General features: G+C 37.5%; 1 protein-coding gene across 1 annotated transcript in view; it reads left to right on the top strand.

Annotated features, from left to right (window-relative positions):
- Positions 1-19,886, top strand: part of LOC150094582 (voltage-dependent calcium channel subunit alpha-2/delta-3-like) — a 1,537,934-nt gene that overhangs the window by 1,409,141 nt on the left and 108,907 nt on the right. Inside the window, exon 31 of the mRNA XM_090412095.1 lies at positions 16,223-16,258. Within this exon, the coding sequence (XP_090268221.1) occupies positions 16,223-16,258 (36 nt within the window). The remainder of the gene's footprint in view (positions 1-16,222; positions 16,259-19,886) is intronic.

Genomic DNA, 19,886 nt, shown 5'->3' with positions numbered 1-19,886 from the left:
TAAAGGCCTAAGTTCGATTCTCATCATGACAGTAGGAATCTTTATATGGACTTTTTCAATCGAAGGTAAGTTAGCCGATCTCATACGGGGTAGCAGGGTTTTTTCTCCCAGAAACTCGGGTTTTTCATCCCCCATGCAGACAGATCGGCCCTTTAGAACACATGCAATTTACAGACAAAAAATACTAGCTGTGGTGGGCAGGAAATGGCGCTGATGTAGATGATTTATAGTTGAGGATCGGTATAGTGGTGGAGACGGAGAGTTGTACAATAGGTGTTCTCCCCCAATGAGTCTTCGGACTCCTTGGAGGTGTCACGAATAATAATAATAATATAATATTGTTACAACAGATTCAACTGAGAAATGGATAGCAGCTGCTGCTACATTTGTATTATGTAGCATCAGCTTCTATCCATCTCTCTGTTGAATCTGTTATAACAATATGCTGTGTGACTCCAGCTGCTGATACCTCTCTTTATTATCTTGATGACAGGGGCAACTCATGCATAGGCACTGCAGAACTGCAGAACTTCCAATTTTTCTCAATATATAAATATATTTATTAATTTATTTATATTTGCTTGTAATGTTTAATTTTATCATTAACAATTCTATACAATTCTCTTATTTTGTATAAAAAGTAATAAAAATTCATCTAAATTCATCTTAGCACTTAGGAGGGCGAAGGACGCTAGCAGCACTGTGTTTACCACAGTGTTATATTGCTACGCGCGCAAGTATATGCACGTCATAGTGAGATGCAAGCTATTAGCGTAATGTGGCACTGTTGTTTATATGCAATTGTTATATCCCTCGCGCAGTTCCACTATTGTATATATGCATAACTGGTAATTAATTTACGGAATTAACAACGCATATAAAGTAAATTAATTAAAGATAACTTTAATGAATCACTTCTATATTTCGACAATGTCACATTGTCATCTTCAGGAACATAAAGATATGGTATGTGCACTACAGGAACTAACAAAGCAAATGAGGAAGAAATTAAGACACTAATTTTGTTCCTAAAGTCCTAATGGTGCCCTCTAGCGGGCTAATTTGGTAGTCTTGGCCGTTGGGCTGAAGTTCTCATAATGAAAGTCTCCCAAATTTGGGGCAGTTTCATGCACCCAAATTTGTTGAGGTTAGGAACGTTTTTTAGAGCTGCTGAAGATTCTTTGAATAATCTTTCGTATTTAAACTTGCTGCGATGGATTATTTTTGTCTTCTTCCAACGAATTTTATGGTGGGTATCTAAGGCATGGTCTGCCAGCCCAGAGCGGCTGTACTGGTGAAACCGGATGTAGTCTTGGTGTTCTGAAATCCTGATATTTGTTGTTCTGCCTGTTTGGCCAAAGTAGGACAATTTGCAGCTGCAAGGGACCTGGTATACACCAGGTAGGTCTAGGGGAAGTGGTTGGTCTTTGGTAGAGCGGATAAGGGATGCCAACTTTTTATATGGTCTGTAACAGGAAGTAAGGTCATATTTCTTGAGGATATTAGTTATTTTTTCAGAGGTGCCCTGGATGTAGGGGATAGTGATAGACTTGGTGTAGTCTTTATTGTTGAGGGGGGGAGGGGGGTTGTGGTTTTCAGGTTTTAGTATTTTTTGGATTTTTTTGGGGTTATAGCCATTGGCTAAGAAAGTGTTGAGGATGTGGTTTAGTTCCATAGTCAGGGCCTTGTCATCTGAGCAGATTAATTTTGCCCTGTTATATAGTGTTTTTATCACCCCATATTGTTGTGAGGGGGGGTGGTGGGATTGCTGGTGAATGTATCTGCCAGTGTGGGTGGGTTTTCTGTAAACAGAGAAAACCAAAGATCCATCAAGCTGGCGGGTGATTAAAGTGTCTAGGAAGGGGAGGGTGTTGTTTTCCTCTTTTTCTAAGGTGAACTGGACTCTGGGATGTTGGTTGTTTAAGTGTGTTAGGAAGGAGTGGAGTGAGTCTGAGCCATGTGGCCAAATAGCAAACACATCATCCACATAACGAAGCCAAATAGTTGGTTTTTGTGGCGCGGAGTTTAAGGCTTTTTCTTCAAATGTCTCCATAAAGAAATTGGCCAAGGGTGGGGAAAGTGGTGAACCCATGGCTGTCCCCTCTATCTGTTTGTAGAACTTTCCTTGCCAAACGAAATAGCCTGAGTTCATTGTGAACTGAAATAGGGCTGAGATATCGGGAGGAAACTTGGCTTGGATGAGCTCAAGGGTTTCTTTGAGTGGGACATTAGTGAATTAATTAGTGAAAGGGAGGAGACGTCAAAACTGACCATTATGTCAGTGTGTTGGAGTGTGAGGTTTTCTATACTGGCTTTAAAGTGGGCCGAGTTTTTTATGTGTGATGGTGTGTTGCCAGTGTAGTGTGTGAGCGTTTTGGCTAAATGTTTGGCTAATTTATATGTGGGGGAATCAATGCCATCCACTATGGGACGTAATGACACATTTTGTTTATGTATTTTTGGAAGTCCATATAATCGGGGGGATCTAGAGTTATAAGGTTTAAGCTTGTTGGTGACTTCCACAGGCCAAGAAGTGACTTTCTTAAGGAGTCTGTGGATAGTTCTAATCTGAGAGCTGGTCGGATTATATTCAATGGGGAGGTAAGTAGTACGGTCTCGTATTAAGGAATTTAGCTTACCTTTGTAGTCTTTTTGATTGAGTACCACAGTGGCGCTTCCCTTATCAGCTTTGGTGATTACTATTTTTTTGTTGTTTTTTAATTCTTGTAGGGCTGTATATTCGTTTTTGGATAAGTTGGATTTTGGAGGTTTGGCTTTAGTGAGAACACCGACTACATCCAGTCTCACGTTGTTGGCGATATGGATAGGCAGGTTGCGAATTCCACGCTCTATTTGAATCATGATTTCTTCAGCAGGAATCCTTTTTGGAGCTAGGGCGAAATTGTGACCACGTGAAAGTGCGGTGAGTGCTTCAGGCTTTAAAACTGCCGACGAGAGGTTGACTACTGTGTTAAGTGGTGGCTGGGGTACAGAAGTAGAAGTCTTGGTCAGGTTTCTGAAGCCTGTATCCCCAGAATCACCTTTTCTTCCTTAGCAGAATTTTATTCATCTGGTCACCTTATCTATTATCAGCAGTGATGTGAATCATGTGACCGAATGTATTATACAAGCTGCCACAACTGCAGTTACTAAAATATCTGGTTGGTTTCCACTCTTTCCTGAATATCTCACAACAACAATGAACTGCACTGCTTCCAAACATGCCTGAGAAAGATTGATCTGTTGTCAGAGCCAAAAAGAATCCTGAATCCAATACACATCTTCTATAACAACCCCAACCAAAAACAGCAAAGAAGTGTGATATTAAATTGGGAAAATGAAGGCCAGATATACCACCTGCCCACTTTCCATCCTTGAACATAATGAATACACAGTTTCCGACCCAGCATCATTTGCTGACTCTCTTGAAGAGATTTTTTGCCAATACATCAGCAACATAGTTCCTTGCCCATTACCATTACAGCAGCAAAACAACAAATTGTTCTCTTCAAACAGCATGGAAAATGAAGAAATGAAAGCTGCTGCTTTGCTTAAATGTCAACCAACTGCTGTTGGACCAGATAGCATCCATTATGATGTGATTAAACATCTGTTTCCATCTGCTATAGATCATTTCACTCCTCTACCTATTGAACAGAATTTTCTGTGAGAATGTGTTTCAAGATATCTGGCAAAAGGTAATTATTATTGCTTTTCCTGAGAAAGATCTAAAATCCACAATAAATTATAAACCAATTGCTTTGAACAGCTCTTGTGGAAGATTCTGGAAAGCATGGTTAACTATCATCTCTTGTATTGTTTCTGGAGAGAAACTTTTTTTTCCAGAACACAATCTGCATTCCATAAAGATCATTCAATAACTGATCATCTAGTCTGACTGGAATTATCCATTAGATATTCTTTCCTGAAACATCATGTTTCAGGAAAGTACTTAGTATTAGTTTTCTTTGATATGGAAAAGCAATAAGACACTACTTGCAAATTTGGTGTATTGAAAAAAAACATACTTTGGTCTCAGAAAAACAATTCCCCCTTTATATCAAGAACTTTTTTATCCAACTAAATCTTGCAAGTCTGAACAGGAACCACTCTTTCCTGACTATACTCAAGTGGAGGAACTACCATAAAGTTCAGTTTTAAGTGTCATTCCTTTTTACAATCAAAGTTAACTCTATAACTGAACAACTTCCCCCAGCTGTAAGTAATTTCATCTCTGTGGAGACAGCTGTCTTCTGTTCATGTAATATGAGGATCAGAGAAAAATAGTTACATGGTTGACCATCTTTCAAAATGGGTGCTTGTGAATGGGTTCAGATTTTCCTAGTAGAAGACAATTTGTATGCATTTGTGCCAAATATAGTCTTCATTACAGTCCAGAACTTAGACTAGAATAAACTTTAATCTCATTTGCACCAGAAGCCAAGTTCTTGGGGCTCATATTTGAAAATAGTCCTAGTTTCCTCCCGCACTTATCTTGCATTTGGCATACACTACCATATGCCATTTGAATGATAAGTGCCAGAAAACAATGAACATCCTGTGCACCCTGTCTTTCATCTCTTTGGGTACTATCGGATATTCTTTGCTCTGATTGTATTGTACACTTATCAGATCAAAACTTGATTATGGATCCTAAATCTATGCTTCTGCTAGAGGAAACACTCCATGATTTTTGGTCCATATACACCATCAGTCCATCAATGGTCTGACTATATTAAAAGATGAATTTGAATGGACACTAAATGAATTGTTGCCTAACAAGGCACCAGGCATCGAAAACATCCCCTCAGAATTAAGAAAATATTCAGGAAACATAACTAAGTCATACCTTTTCAACATCATAACAGACATATATATGAAATGGGGATCATTCACAAAGACTTTACACAATGCTCTATCATGCCCATTCGTAAAGTAAATAATGCAAACAAGCATGAAAATCATCGAACAATAAGCTTAATGTCACATGCTTCGAAAATATTACTAAAAATTATACAAAAAATGACTAACAAATAAGGCTGAAGAGTATATTGGCAATGACCAGTTTGGATTCAGGAAACAACAGGGACCAAGAGAAGCAATCTTAGCTCTAAGATTGCTTCTCTTGGTCCGAATATCAAAACAAGATTTGAGAAGAATCAAAATATTCTGATAGTCTTCTTGACTTGGAGAAAGCTTTCTATAGTATTGACTGGAACCAAATGTTTCACTTTCTAAAAACAAAAAAGGTAGATTGGAAAGATAGAAGACTCATATTTAATCTTTACAAGCACCAAGAAGCCCTAGTAGAAACAGCCAGCAATAAATCAAAAACTGCAGTAGCAAAACTAACTAGAGGGGTAAGACAGGGTTGCTCTCTTTCACCCATACTGTTTAATCTCTACATTGAAGATGCAATAAATAATTTGAGAGAATTAATAGAAACAGGAATTAAGATAAATGAAATTGAAATTAATTGTCTATGGTTTGCGGATGACATAGCAGTTATAGCTGATAATGAAGACAAACTGAAATCTGCCCTGACGAAGATGGAGGAAATTTTTACACAGTACTGCCTGAAAATTAATTATGAGAAAACAAAACTATTAATTACAAGTAAATCAAATCCAATGAAAATAAACCTGGAAATAAATAATGACCCAATACAATAGGTATCTTCCTTTAAATATCTTGGAAGTCTTATCACAGTAGATGGAAGAAACCAATCAGATATTAAAGCACGAATAATCTTGGCCAAAAAGGCATTCTACAATAGAAGAAACATTTTTACCAGTAAAGGACTTAGCATCCAGCTCAGAAAAAAGGCTAGTGAAAACATACATATGGAGCATTGCATTTTATGGTTGTGAGGCCTGTATGCTAATAAAACAAGACATCAAAAAGTTGGAGGTATTTGAACTTTGGTGCTGGAGAAAGATGATGAAAATTAGTTGGACAGAAAGATAAAGTAATGAAGAAGTTCTAAATATAGTTCATGAAGAGCAGTCACTAATGAACCACATCAGAAAGAGAAGAAAAAGCCTAATTAGACACCATCTGAAGCATGAGGGACTGATTACAGAAATAATGGAGGGGACTGTAGAAGGAAAGAGGCCACTAGGCAGACCAACAATTTCATATATAAATAACATAATGATGCTAACTGACGCTAACAGTTATGAAGAGATAAAAAGTAGGTCACAAGACAGGATGTTATGACGTGCTGCTATAACTAACCAATCTTCAGATTGATGCACCAGAGAAGAAGAAGAAGACACCATCAATCCATAAGAATTGCAATTAGTTCTTATTTGTTAAGAGACAAATAGGCCACCTTGTCACTTCAACATCAACAACTGTCTCTTTTATATGCTGCCAAAATAAAATCCCTGCCAGATGACTGACAATTTTTTGCTCATGGTGGGAGAATCTGTACACCACTCATCAGACTGCCACATAACCTTTGGTTTGTAGACAAAAACATTCTCACAAGCTCAGAGTAGACAATATCGTACAGGCACCATCAAATACAATACCACTATGGCATTCACATTATTATTATATCACCATGCAGCTTTTCTTTCAAGCACATTGAATGAATACTCTTATTTTGTGCCTGTCTACACTAATGGTTTCAAAATCAGAGGCTTTAGGATCTTTCTTTCTCTCTCTCTCTCTCTCTAGAGAGAGTGAGAGATCTTCTACTATTGTCCCAAGCAGCATAATATCTGGTCAGATCCCAACAGAATGTAACAACTTCATTGCTGAACTTTATGCTATTGAGCTCACCTTAAACTTCATAAGATTGCAGTACCAAAGGTCCATTATGTATACAGATTCACAGAGTTCCCTACGGGCAATAGAAAATGTGGAGCTACAGAAACACTCGATGGAAGCTAATTTGGACACATGCTTCTGTTAGATACCAGCCACACTGGGATTAAAGGAAACAGTGCTGAAGATATGGTAGCTAGGGGTCAGCTCATTTTTCAAGCTTTCACATCTGCACCATATCTCCTATACTGATTACAGACACATCATAAGACAGAAGCTTTTATCCCATTGGTAATCATCATGGAATAGAGAGAGATAAACAAGCTTTATCAAATCAAATTATCAATTCATCTTAAATAAAATTGTGGCAGTGTAGTCTATGTAGAGACAGTAAAGCGGAAGTTGTTCTACCTAGGCTCTACATACTTCATAGTCATCTTACACACTTCTTGCTATTGAGGGGTAATGACTTGTCTATGTGTGAGTTTTATTGGTACCGACTAACCATTATTCACACTTCAATCTGCTGCCCTCATTTTGTCAGTGAGCAAAGCCACTGATTTAGTCATATTCATGATCTGTCTTAGTCCTATACACTCGGTAGATTTTATCAAATTCATCACGTGTTGTTTTCATTTTTACATTTTGTTACAGAGCATTTATTACTTATTACCTTATATTGTTTATACAGGTGAACCTCAATGAGCTCCTGTAAGTTGAATGTTCATAAGTTGAATTTATTTTCTTCATAATATATATATATTGCTAAAGGTGTTAATGTGTTAAGTGCCTCCCCAAGCTTCCATATATTTGCCTTTTATTGATCCATTTTGAAACAGCTGTCAGGCCAGTGAAACCTCATCAAAATATCAAAGTGCCCATATCTTCCATGTGGTCTGCTCTAGGGCAACTCATGAATGCCGACGAGTGTATTCCAGTAAGCTCTCTGATCAACTTTTTTACGAAACTTTCATAGTTTCTACATTTGGTTTGGAAATAATGCTGGATTTAATATCCCCTTGATTTATATAATTTTGCATTGCTGAACTGAAGCCTTTTGGCTCTTTATTTTAGTTAAAAATGCATGATTAGAAAATATTTTATTTATTCTAAAAAACTTTACAGGAGAGAATGATCATTTAGTATTAACTCGAGAGATGAATAGACATGCAGAAAGGAATTTATGTAGAATTATAAGGCAAGTGATTTTAATAATATCAGAAATCAGCTTGGTGCAGTTCCATGGATGGAAGTATTGAAAGGGTGAGAAATATCACCAGTACATGGCAACTAGTGAAGTGACATTTATGATATTTAGAGATATTTAGTGAAAGCAAAAACAGAGGGTGAAAAAATTGATAGTTGTGGCGGGTACGAATGAATTGAAAGGAGATAAATTTTTTATGAGAGAGGACTTGAAAGTATTGTTAAAGGTAGCGAAAGAAAAGAGTGACAGAGTTAGGATGGTGAGTCTGTTGCTGCGGTATGACAGAGAGGAGTTCAGAAGGAGGACCATAATCGCAAATGACTTTATGCGCAGGTTATGCAGACGGTGTGGTGTGGAATGAGTTTGATGGGTGAAAGGATTTATACAAGATGGATGGCCTGCATTTGAATGGATTTGGTGTGTGGAGACTGGAAAAAGTGTTGCTGAATGAAGTGAAAATGGATGTGCAGAACCAGGGAAACTAGAACTACCAAGGAAGGGGGGAAGTGGATATGCAGATATCAGTGAGACAGTTGAGTGTAAGAATGTATATAATGTACCTGAGCCAGTACTAAGGACAAGAAGTCAGAATGGGATAGTTAGAATAACGCATCAAGATTGGGGGTGGGACAAAGGGACCTCTGCATTTCATGTATACTAATGCCAGGAGTATTAGGAACAAGAAGGAAGAATTTTTGGCCTTGATTGGCTCTTCCTGGCCACAGGTTATTGGCATTAGTGAAACATGGCTGACAGAAGATGATATAGTTAATGCGATAGAATGTGTAGGTTATAGTGTGTTTAGGAGGGACAGAGAGAATAAAATGGGGGGAGGGGTGTTATTGATGATAGCTAATGAACTGCAGCCAAGGAGAATTGAAGTTGTATCGCAGGATAGTGAAAAGAGCTCGATGGTATTTGGTGTGAGATTGAGACTGGCAGAACAAAATATACAGTTGGGTGTTGCTATAGACCAGGTGATGGAATAGATGGTGGAGATAGTATGCATAAACAAATTGATGAAATGAGTGGAAGGAGGGTAATTATTATGGGGGATTTCAACTATGGTAACATTGATTGGAAGCAGGAGAGGACACATGTGAGGAAGGAACTGGAGTTTATTCAATTATTAAGGGATAACTATCTGAAACAGCATGTAATTGAAAATACTAGGGGTTTGAGAGTGCTTGACCTGGTAATAGCATCTGAGAATTTGACTGTAATGAATATGACCATGTTGCTACCTATTGGTGAGAGTGATCATAAGGTCTTGACCTGGGAGGTGGCTAAAGGTGAGGAATTTTTGATTAAGACAGGGTATATGTGGAATTACTATGCTGGCAAGTATGACAAGCTTAGGAGATTGCGTGGTTCAGTGACAATGCATGTAAAACTGCAAGGACTGGATGTCGACAGAGCATGGGAAGTGGTCAAGGAGCATTTACAGGAGGTTATGGCTGATTGTATACCTAGGGTCCGAATAGTAAAACAAGTAGGGGTTAAATGGATGAATAACACCATTAAGCTTGAGCTGCAAAAAAAACAACAACTGTGGAGTCAATTTAAATAGAAAGGTGACCTACAGGCACACGAACGGTATAAAGTGCAGGCCAGAAGGGTAACGAGTGTGTTAAAAAAAGCAAAAGCAGATTATGAAAGGAAACTAGCTATGCAAGCTAAAGAGAATCCCAAACAGTTCTTTCAGTATGCTGCAAGGAAAAAAAAAAACTGTACATGGCAGAATGATTTTAAGAAATGACGATGGTAAGGAGGTCACTGAATCAGTCGATATAGTGGAATAACTGATCGAGCACTTTGCAAGAGTATATCATCCGGGTGGTGACATTGAAAAAATGAAGGAACCATTAGTTTATACGGGAATTGTGATGAATGAAGTGGAGGTGAATAGTCTATTACAGAACATTAATGTGAGTACATCTGTGGGATTGGATGGTATACTGGCATGGATCTTACATGAAGTGGCTAAAGAATTATCAGTGCCCTTGACCATGATGTTTAATCTGAGTCTCGGGTCTGGTTTAGTCACGAAGGTGTGGAAAGAGAGGAAAATAGTTCCACTACATAAAGGAGGATCCAAGACTACTGTTGCAAATTACCGACCGATCAGCATATCAGGAGTCGTTGTCAAGGTCTTGGAGAAAGTAGTCAAGGGAAAAATACAAGAATGGATTGATGAAAATCAGATACTGTACAGGAGACAGCATGGCTTTGTGAAGAGTAGATCATGTTTCAGTAACTTGCTCACATTTTATAACATGGTGACTGCTCAACTGGATAAGGGTAATGGGTTTACAGTGATACTGCTGGACCTGGCTGAGGCATTTGACAGGATACCACATGGAATTCTAATACGTAAACTACAACATATGGGAATGAATATAGGGTTAGCGGGATGGATAGGTGGGTGGTTGATGGAGAGATATCAGAGAGTAGTTTATTCAGGAGTAGAGTCCAAAAGATGACCTGTGACTAGTGGTGTGCCGCAGGGTTCTGTTCTTGGACCACTGCTGTTTAATTTGTTCATTAACGATATAGGGAAGGATCTAAGAGGAACAGTTCATTTATTCGCTGATGATGCAAAGTTGAGTAGGGCAATAGTGAATGCAGAAGATGTCAAAATCTTGCAGGACGACTTGGATAGATTGGAGTTCTAGGCTAAGGAGAATGGATGTGGTATACCACATTGGTGGAACTGTACTCCAGGAGATTGATGAGGCCAGGGACTTGGGAGTGTTGGTGGATAGGGTGATGAAGTTTAGGGAACACATTGCAAAAGTGGCTAAATCAGCTCATCAACTCATTTGGTTGTTGAAAAATACTTTGATGAGCAGAGACAAGCAAGTTATTTACCTCTGTACCGAGCCTTGATAAGACCTCATCTTGACTACTGTGCCCAGATTTGGTCACCGAGGTTTCTTCTTGATGGGGAGGAGGATCCAGAGGGGAGTGACCAAGATGATAGCAGGTCTATGGAATGAACCTTATGAGAACAGGTTGAAGATTTGTGGGTTGCAGAAATTGGTTGATAGGCGGAAAAGGGGAGATATGATTGAGACATTCAAATTGCTAAAGGGTTTCTATAGGATTAATTCAGAGGATATTTTTGAGATCAGGACTGGTGGTGGGAGAACTAGGGGACATCTATGGAAGCTGGGCAAGAGTGTGGTTAGCAAGGGTGTTAGAGCTGGGTTCTTTACTTTTAGAGTGGTAAATGAGTGGAATAAGCTGCCAGAATCTGTTGTGGGTGCTATGACGGTGAGTGAGTTCAAGGCAAGGTATGATAGATACTGTGAGAATGTCATATAGTTGTGTAGACATGATGTTTAGGGCCTCCCTTGATAAGTCTAAAGACTCCCTGGAGTCGCCCGTAATAATAATTATATTAGCATCAATGGCAAGTTGTGTACTTTGAGTGAATAAGAGAACATGATTTGTGTCTAGTGGATGATTATGATGTGAAATGGCAACTCCTGATGAAAATTGGGGAAACAGATGCATGAATAGTATAAAACTTAGGAAATATGAAACGAGATCAGTATCCAAGGAAAATCCAAAGGTATTTTTTCATTATGTGGCAAGCAGGAGATAAAATGATTGTAGAAGAATGACATTCTTAGACAATAATGGGAGTAGAGTGACTGATGCAGAAGATATAGTGTAGTTCTTTAATGATCACTTTATTTGGATATTTCATCCTGGAAATGCAAGTTTTGCTACTAGAAGGATGGGAGGATTCATGGTTTAGAAGTATGTGAGGAGGGTTTCTAATGCAATAGGATGGGAGGGGATTTTGCTACATGTTTTGAGAGAATATGCTAAAGAACTGACACTTTTTTGATGACTTGTCTTTACATTAAGAATGTGGCTATGGGAAAGATGCTCATGGATTGGAAGGAGAGTAAGATAGTGCCATTGCATAGAGATGGAGGTAGAATGGAAGTGTCAGATAATAAAGCAGTTTGTATTTCTTCTGTAATTGTTAAGATTTTGGAGAAATTAGTGAGAGATTGTGTACATTGTGCTGGCAAATGTAATGTTATCTGTAAGAGTCAGTCGATTTGTCAAAGGTTGCTCATGTTCTAACAATTTGATTTTCAAAGCTATATGCTGCCATTTTTGATTTTGCAAAAGTATTTGACATATGATAAGCTAGTATTTAAGTTTTAACATGTGGGTTTAAATGTCAGTTTAGCAAGTTGAATTGGGGATTGGCTGTCTGATAGATACGAGTATCACAGAGTTGTGTATGAACAGGACTCAGTACTGGGACTTGTATTGTTTAACTTACATATGACATTTAATGGACATTTCATTTCAATGACATTGTCAATGGAATGCAGGGAAATATTTAACTGCATGCTGATAATTTGATATTTTTTTTTTAAATTGAAATTTGAAAAGTTAAATTTGAAATATTTAACTGCATGCTCATATAGGCAAATAAATTGGGGGTTTCAGTTTAATTCAGCTGAATATAAGGTCGCATTTACTAGAATAGCAATTCCACTGTATAAAGCCCTGATTAGACCTCGTCTGGTTTATTGTGCTCACAGTTGGTTATTGGGATTTGAAGGGAATAACCTATGAAATGGTGCAGAAGCAGATAAAGAACTCTACAGTTCTCTATAAGAACTGTAGATTGTTTCACATAGTGGAACAAAGGGATAGGGCAAAAAAAAAGGGCCATTCCTGGAGAGTACAAATGGAAGTGGTGAGCAAGAGGATAAGGAGTGGCTTCTTTTCATGGAGAGTGGTTGGACTCTGGAATTGCATTGCTTGATAGAATAGTAAGAGCACAAACAGTGAAAGCATTTAAGAAGTGTATGATAGACTTTTTGTTGTCTAGGATGGGCCACCCAGTGAATCTTGTGAGTCCACAGAGGTCCTGAAAAATAATAAAAAATACATAATTTGAAAAGAAGAATTTTTTTCTATTTTTTTTTTACCTCTTCATACATTTGTAGAAGTCCCACTCTATTAACTTAATATAAACATAATTTGTTGAATTAAGTGATTCATCATTTTCAGAATGCTTTATTATTCCCATTTTTTTAGTTCCTGTCGAAATTATTTTTCCACTTTTACACTTACTATGTTCATGTTTGTTTTCCATATTTCTGGGATATCAAAAAACAGAATGGTAATATATAAGGGTGCACAACATAAACATGTGGAATATGTTCAAAGAATATTCGATATGTTGGCACAGAAAAGAGAAACAATTACCAGAGTGGTGCAACTCATGGCAAAGGTGGTATAACACTTGACCACGAGTCCTGAAAATGCTTCAGGTGCAGACTTTGTTTGCTTGGATAAAGGATTAAATCAAATATATAATTGGTAGCATAGCCAAGTGGAGAAAAACTTCCATCAACTTATCTCTAATCCAGAGAATTTTAATAATAAGGTGTGACACCGTTTGGCAACTGGTATATGGAAATATGACTTCTCCTTTACTTTCACCTTAGTATCACCACCTCTAGGTCTGGCTCCCACTGATGAGACCTCAATAAAGGTTGAAACCGGTCTGGGTAGTGACCCTTCCCTTAATACATAACATTATACATGTCCACTAGGAGATGTGCTTTGCATTATGGGATACTAAGGCAAGTGATGAGAAGTTATGCCATGAGTTGCTCCAGTCCTGAAAATACTGCAGGCTCAAAGTTTGTTTGCTTACACTTGGATAAAGGATTAAACCAAATATATAATTGGTATCATAATTAAAGATTCGTCTGTGTTAGTTTTATTAATTGAACTTAGTGTACATAATTTTTAACACTTTTTTTTCTGCTTTTTTGTGTGTGTATATGTCTTTATAAATTTTTTACAATTTATTGTACACTCCTTTTTACAGTTTTTTTTTACTTTATTACCTCTTTGTTTATTGTCAAAGAGGTAATGTACCTGTTTTAAAATTTTATACCTGTTTTTGTTTCTGGTTCATGTATTTACAATATATTTATCACCTTGTGTACCGCTGTCACATGTATTGGCACAATACAACCTTAGACAACACAGTCTATCATACTACTGCTTAAACTTATATGCTGTCCACGCTATCTTCTCAGGCAATGTATACTACAGTCCTGTTAATCTTATGCAGAAATGCTACTTCTCATTCTCTTACTGATCACTTTCTTTTGTAACAAATTACCAGTGATGACCACATGATAAGTTGGTGTACAAGCTTCAGAAGATAGGAATGGATAGTATATTGCTTAGATGAATCGGAGATTGGCTCTCTGAACGAGACTAGCATGTTGTGTATGATGGAGCTGCATCTCAGAAAAGGAAGGTGATGAGTGGTGTTCCTCAGGGTTCTGTTCTTCGGCTCCTAATGTTTAATTTGTTTGCTAAGATGAAAAGCCAAACGGCTATTTTTTTCTGGCGAGGTTGATATAAGTTAAGGGGATAAAAATCCCTTATTGTTTTTCAGCCAGTAAGCGAAACTAAGATCGAAAATTACGATCTGTAACGTTTCATGCCGACGAACTGTCGGCGTATCCAAGCGTAAGTGACCACTTGGTAGTGCCACACCACGGCAACTCGTTGCAAAGGTGGAGCAAGATCCCTCACAGTTCTTGATATTTTCTCATAATGTAAAAACACACAGCTCTTAGGAGATGTAGTACTGTCTTTACATTATGAGGAGAGGTCACTACCCAGACCGGTTTCAACCTTTTTTGAGGTCTCATCAGTGAGTAGCTAGACCTAGAATATCAGAGTTTAAGTGAAAAGAACTTACATATACTTTTGCTATACGATTGCCAGAAAGGTGTGTCACTATATTATATTATAACATAGTATAACTAAGATGAAAAGCCAAACGGCTATTTTTTTCTGGCGAGGTTGATATAAGTTAAGGGGATAAAAAATAGCCGTTTGGCTTTTCATCTTAGTTATACTATGTTATAATATAATATAGTGACACACCTTTCTGGCAATCGTATAGCAAAAGTATATGTAAGTTCTTTTCACTTAAACTCTGATATTCTAGGTCTAGCTACTCACTGATGAGACCTCAAAAAAGGTTGAAACCGGTCTGGGTAGTGACCTCTCCTCATAATGTAAAGACAGTACTACATCTCCTAAGAGCTGTGTGTTTTTACATTATGAGAAAATATCAAGAACAGTGAGGGATCTTGCTCCACTTTTGCAACGAGTTGCCGTGGTGTGGCACTACCAAGTGGTCACTTACGCTTGGATACGCTGACAATTCATCGCCATGAAACGTTCAGATCATAGTTTTTCAATCTTAGTTTCGCTTACTGGCTGAAAAACAATAAGGGATTTTTATCCCCTTAACTTATATGTTTAATTTGTTTGTTAATAATATTTCTTGTGGATTGACTGGAGATGTTGAAATGTTCGCTGGTTGTGCAAAGTTAGGTAGAATTATCAGGAGTAGTGCTGATGTTAATTCTCTACAGGAAGATTTGAATAGGCTTTTAGCTTGGACAAATGAGTGGCGTTGTAGTTTTAACATAATAAATGCAAGATGTTTAACTTTGGGATAAAGAAACATAAGGCTACATACAGTATTGTTGGAGCTGTACTTCACGAAGTGGATGAGTTTTGGGATCTTGGAGTGATGGTGAATAGTAGACTGAAGTGCCAACTGCATATCACGTGTTGCAAAGACTGCATATTGTTTTGCTGCATGCTAAAAATTACATTGACATATAGGGATAAGGAAGTGGTCGTACATCTACATGAGGCATTGGTCAGACCACATACAGACTGTTGTGCTCAGATTTGGTCACTCAGTTTTCACTGTGAATGTGGAAACACTAGAGAAAGCCCAAAGACGAACAACCAAAGTGATATCAGGACTCTGGAGTATTAGATAGGTAGAACAAGGGGCCCTCCCTGTAATTTGTATAGGGATGTGGTGAAGAAGGTTGTGAGGAGTAGATTTTTTTACGTGGAGAGTTGAGTGAGTGGAATATATTGCCTGAGTGTGTTGTGAGTGCAGGTAACCTCGAATCTCAATACAATAGACATGTTACTGGTTGAGTGGGCCTTCCATGATGAGTCTGCTGATTCCATGGAGATTATGTTTTTGTTCTTATTTTATTATCACATTTTAAAGAAATTAAAATTTTTATCTAAAATGTGAATGCTATTTGTTAGCTAGGTGTGTATATATATGTATGTATGTATATTAACTCTTTAGCTTCAGAAATCCTAATGTTTAATATTTTTTCCCTTCTTTAGTGCATGAGGAATTGCAACTATAAATGTACTGATGAGGTATGAATTTTGTACATTTTTTATCTTAACAGAATAAGAACATGATGTAGCTTAGATGTAGATATTGTATTATAACAGAAAAGAGAGCATCAGAATAGGTAGTAGTAAATTTCATTATAATGAAAGGTACAACAAGATACATATTTTATGCTATACATATTCACTTGCATTTTTATACTGTTATCATGCAAGTATGTAGAATACACACATCTATATATAGTGTGTACAGTTAAGATGTTACTGTTTTTTCTAAAGAGCATAATTAATGTTCAAAGAAATATTTTTTGCAACTAAGCCATTTTTAATTAATTATTATTAACACCAGACCACCATGGAGTCAAAAGATTCATCACTGGAGACATACACTGTAGCATACAAATTAACATACAAAGCCCATCAAACTGCTTTAAAATCATTCTATGTATCTGCATTCATCACGATGTCAGGCAGTGCATTCTGCTCACCAATTGCTCTCCATGCAAACAACCTGCTCTTTATGCCCCTACTCACACCCTCCTTATACAGGTATCAAGAATTGTCCCCTTGATACTACACCCTTCTCCATTCTTTGAAAAATTTCTTACACATTAACCCAGTAACAACTCTTTATCAACAAAATGTCTCAATCATGTCCCTTGTTGTCGTCCTATTCACTTGACTTTGTAAACTGCATTCCCTCAATTTGTCCACACATCCCAAAGACTAGTTACCATCCTAATCAATCTTCTCTGGATCCTTTCCAATATATATGCTTATCAGCATGAAAATCAGGAGACCAAATCCGTGCACAATAATCCCCAGGAGACCTGATCAAGGCTTTATTCAATGTAACAAGAGCCTCTTTCTGATGTGATGATATATCATATATTGTGCAGTGTTATGTCTGCCACCATCTTGTCCACTACCACTCCAAGGTGCCTTGTCTCCTCAACATCCTCCAAAATGTTCCACCAAGTGTATATTTTGCATTCCATTGTTGCCAACCAAATTACAGATAAATCAGCCTTCAAAACACACACAATTTACAGACAGAAATACTGTTGTTGGTGATGATGGATGGTAGACGACGTTGATGGTAGTAGTGGAGAGGGTGAGATGTATTTAGCAAAGTAGAGTAGATTGCCCTCCCATGATGAGCTCCCTGGAAGTGTCTAGTTATAATAATAAAATTTCAAGATCTTACACTTGCTATATTAAAATGACAGTTTCATAGTGTTGCTCACTCTTACAATCTATTGAAGTCCTCCATTAAAACCACAACATCTGTTTGATTCCTCATCACTTTTTCCTGTTTTGCATCATCTGCAAACTGTTATATCACCAGTTAAACCAGTCCCATTATCATTATCTAGGATACATTTGCATCCTCACTCTCACCAACCTCTCCAATACTAAGTAGCTACAACACCAGCTATACAAATCGTCCCGTGATTTGTAGCCTTGTGCTTATCAACATTTCTAAAGTGGAACAATTTTAACTTTCTTCCACTCCTTTGGGACTTGTACTCTTGCAAGACTCTTGTTAACCAGGTGGACCAAAGTTGATGCTAAATCTATTAAAACACGTGGTGATATGTCATCAAGTCCTATTGACATCTAGTTTACTTTAGTGCTTATATAACTCTTATTGCTCACCATTATTTTTTCTGTCATTTCATTCTCTACACTTGAGCTTCTAATATCACACTGAGAATGAAACATCCTGATAAACTGTTCGTTGAATACCTCGACTATGTCCTCTGCATCAGTAACCAATCTCTCACTTTCATTCATTAACATCATACTTACCATAATCATTCTTCTTTCTACATGCCACATATTGAAAAAAGTTGGGGGGGGGGGGGGGTTCTTGGATTGATTTGCTAATTTTTGCTCATACTGTACTTTTTCTGTCCTTACCAAGTCACTCTCCTGGCTTGCTCTTTAACTCTTCATGCAACTAATAATTACCATTATTCGTTTTGTGCTGCTTCCAAAGTGTCTTCTTCCAGATATTATGCTTAATTCCCTCATTCCTCCATTTTATACCTACCTTATTCAGCCTTTTAACCTTCGGAATAATTCACATTCATATTCATTATATTCATACATTCATATTTCTTTGTCACTTCCCAGCAGGATTTATTTCCTTTCTGCTCAACTCCTTATTCCATTCCATAACTCCAAGTGTCTCCTAAGCTTGTCATAATCACCAGCCTTGTACTTCCATCCTTATCCTTCCTCACAGGTCTTCACATGGCTAGCCACTGCCCAAGTGATCATTTCATGATCATTCTTGCTACTGGAGGGAAATGGGAAACACCATTCACAATTACATCTGCTGATGAAATGATCAAATCTACAACTCTTGATCCTCACATGCTCTCCTTTATATACTACTGCCTAAGATAGTTTTGTCTCAAGAACTCGAGATATTAATTTTCTTATTCCCAAATGCTATCTCTTCATTCCAGTCTATACTGTCATAATTAAAACATCCATAATAATCATCCTTCCCTTGATCACTAACTGAAGTTGCTTATACATTTCTTTATCGCCTCCCTCCACATTCCATGATCAATAGAAGCATCCAACTAAATAGCACTGCCTGTCAATCTCCACCTCTTGCATTCCTATTCTCTCTTCATCTCTCACTCTACTACTGTTTCCATTGTCAAGCACTTCAGTTGCATCAAACACTGCACCTCCATCTAACAACAATTTCTGCAGTTCACTCACTGGATAATCATTCAAATGCAATCTGTTGCTTCTGCATAATATCATTCATGAAGTTACATAACATCAACCTACATTATAATATATTCCACACAAAACTTCATTATTAAAAAGCTTACATGTTACATAATTCAGTTGCTCCATTAAATGAAAATATGTGGTAGAAGCCATTTAAATAGATTTCACAAATTGTGATTTTGATTACGATGATGATGATGATCAGCATAACTTTTCCACCCACTACAGGCTTCTCCCATTGCAGGAGGGTTGGGTCTACTTCTCCCATGGTGATCCAGTCCATCTTGGGAGAGTGTTGGGAGAGTGTATATATACTTGGATGAATGAATATATGAAGGTGGAAGATAATCACAAACATCCATGCCTATGTGGGATTCAAACCTGCCGATTCTTGGCTGGAGAGTAGATATGCTAACCACTCGACCAACTAGGCTGGCTAATGCTACATTACATAAAAATATTTCCAGACTGTAAAAAAAGAAGTCCTAGTGAATTTATGACAAGCATAACTCACTACATTACTCATACCTTTGATAGTTATTATATATATGTGTGTGTGTAGTTACATACACAGTTTATAAGGCAGAACATTGGAATAAGAATACTTTCGGGATGTTTCTCCCCTTTTCATAACTTGCTGATATCTACCAAATAGCCAATCTCCAATCCAATGCACTAGTCTAATATCCAACCCCCATCTACTCTAGTTAGATTAGATAGAAAATATAAGTTTATAGTCACATGATAAGTTTATAGTCAAACAAAGTCTCTACAAAATTTAAGTATACTACTATGTATCCATCTTCCTCATCCACTGCAGCTGTCATCTTGTAATAAGTAAGTGGAATACTAAAACATGACCTCCCTTTAGCAAATCTGTACTGTCCATCAGAGA

Source organism: Typopeltis vanoorti, chromosome 22, assembly GCF_054136105.1.
Source record: "Typopeltis vanoorti isolate ZY-2024b chromosome 22, IOZ_Tvanoo_1.0, whole genome shotgun sequence".
Taxonomy (NCBI): Eukaryota; Metazoa; Arthropoda; class Arachnida; order Uropygi; family Thelyphonidae; genus Typopeltis; species Typopeltis vanoorti.
This window is presented reverse-complemented; position numbering and strand designations above follow the sequence as displayed.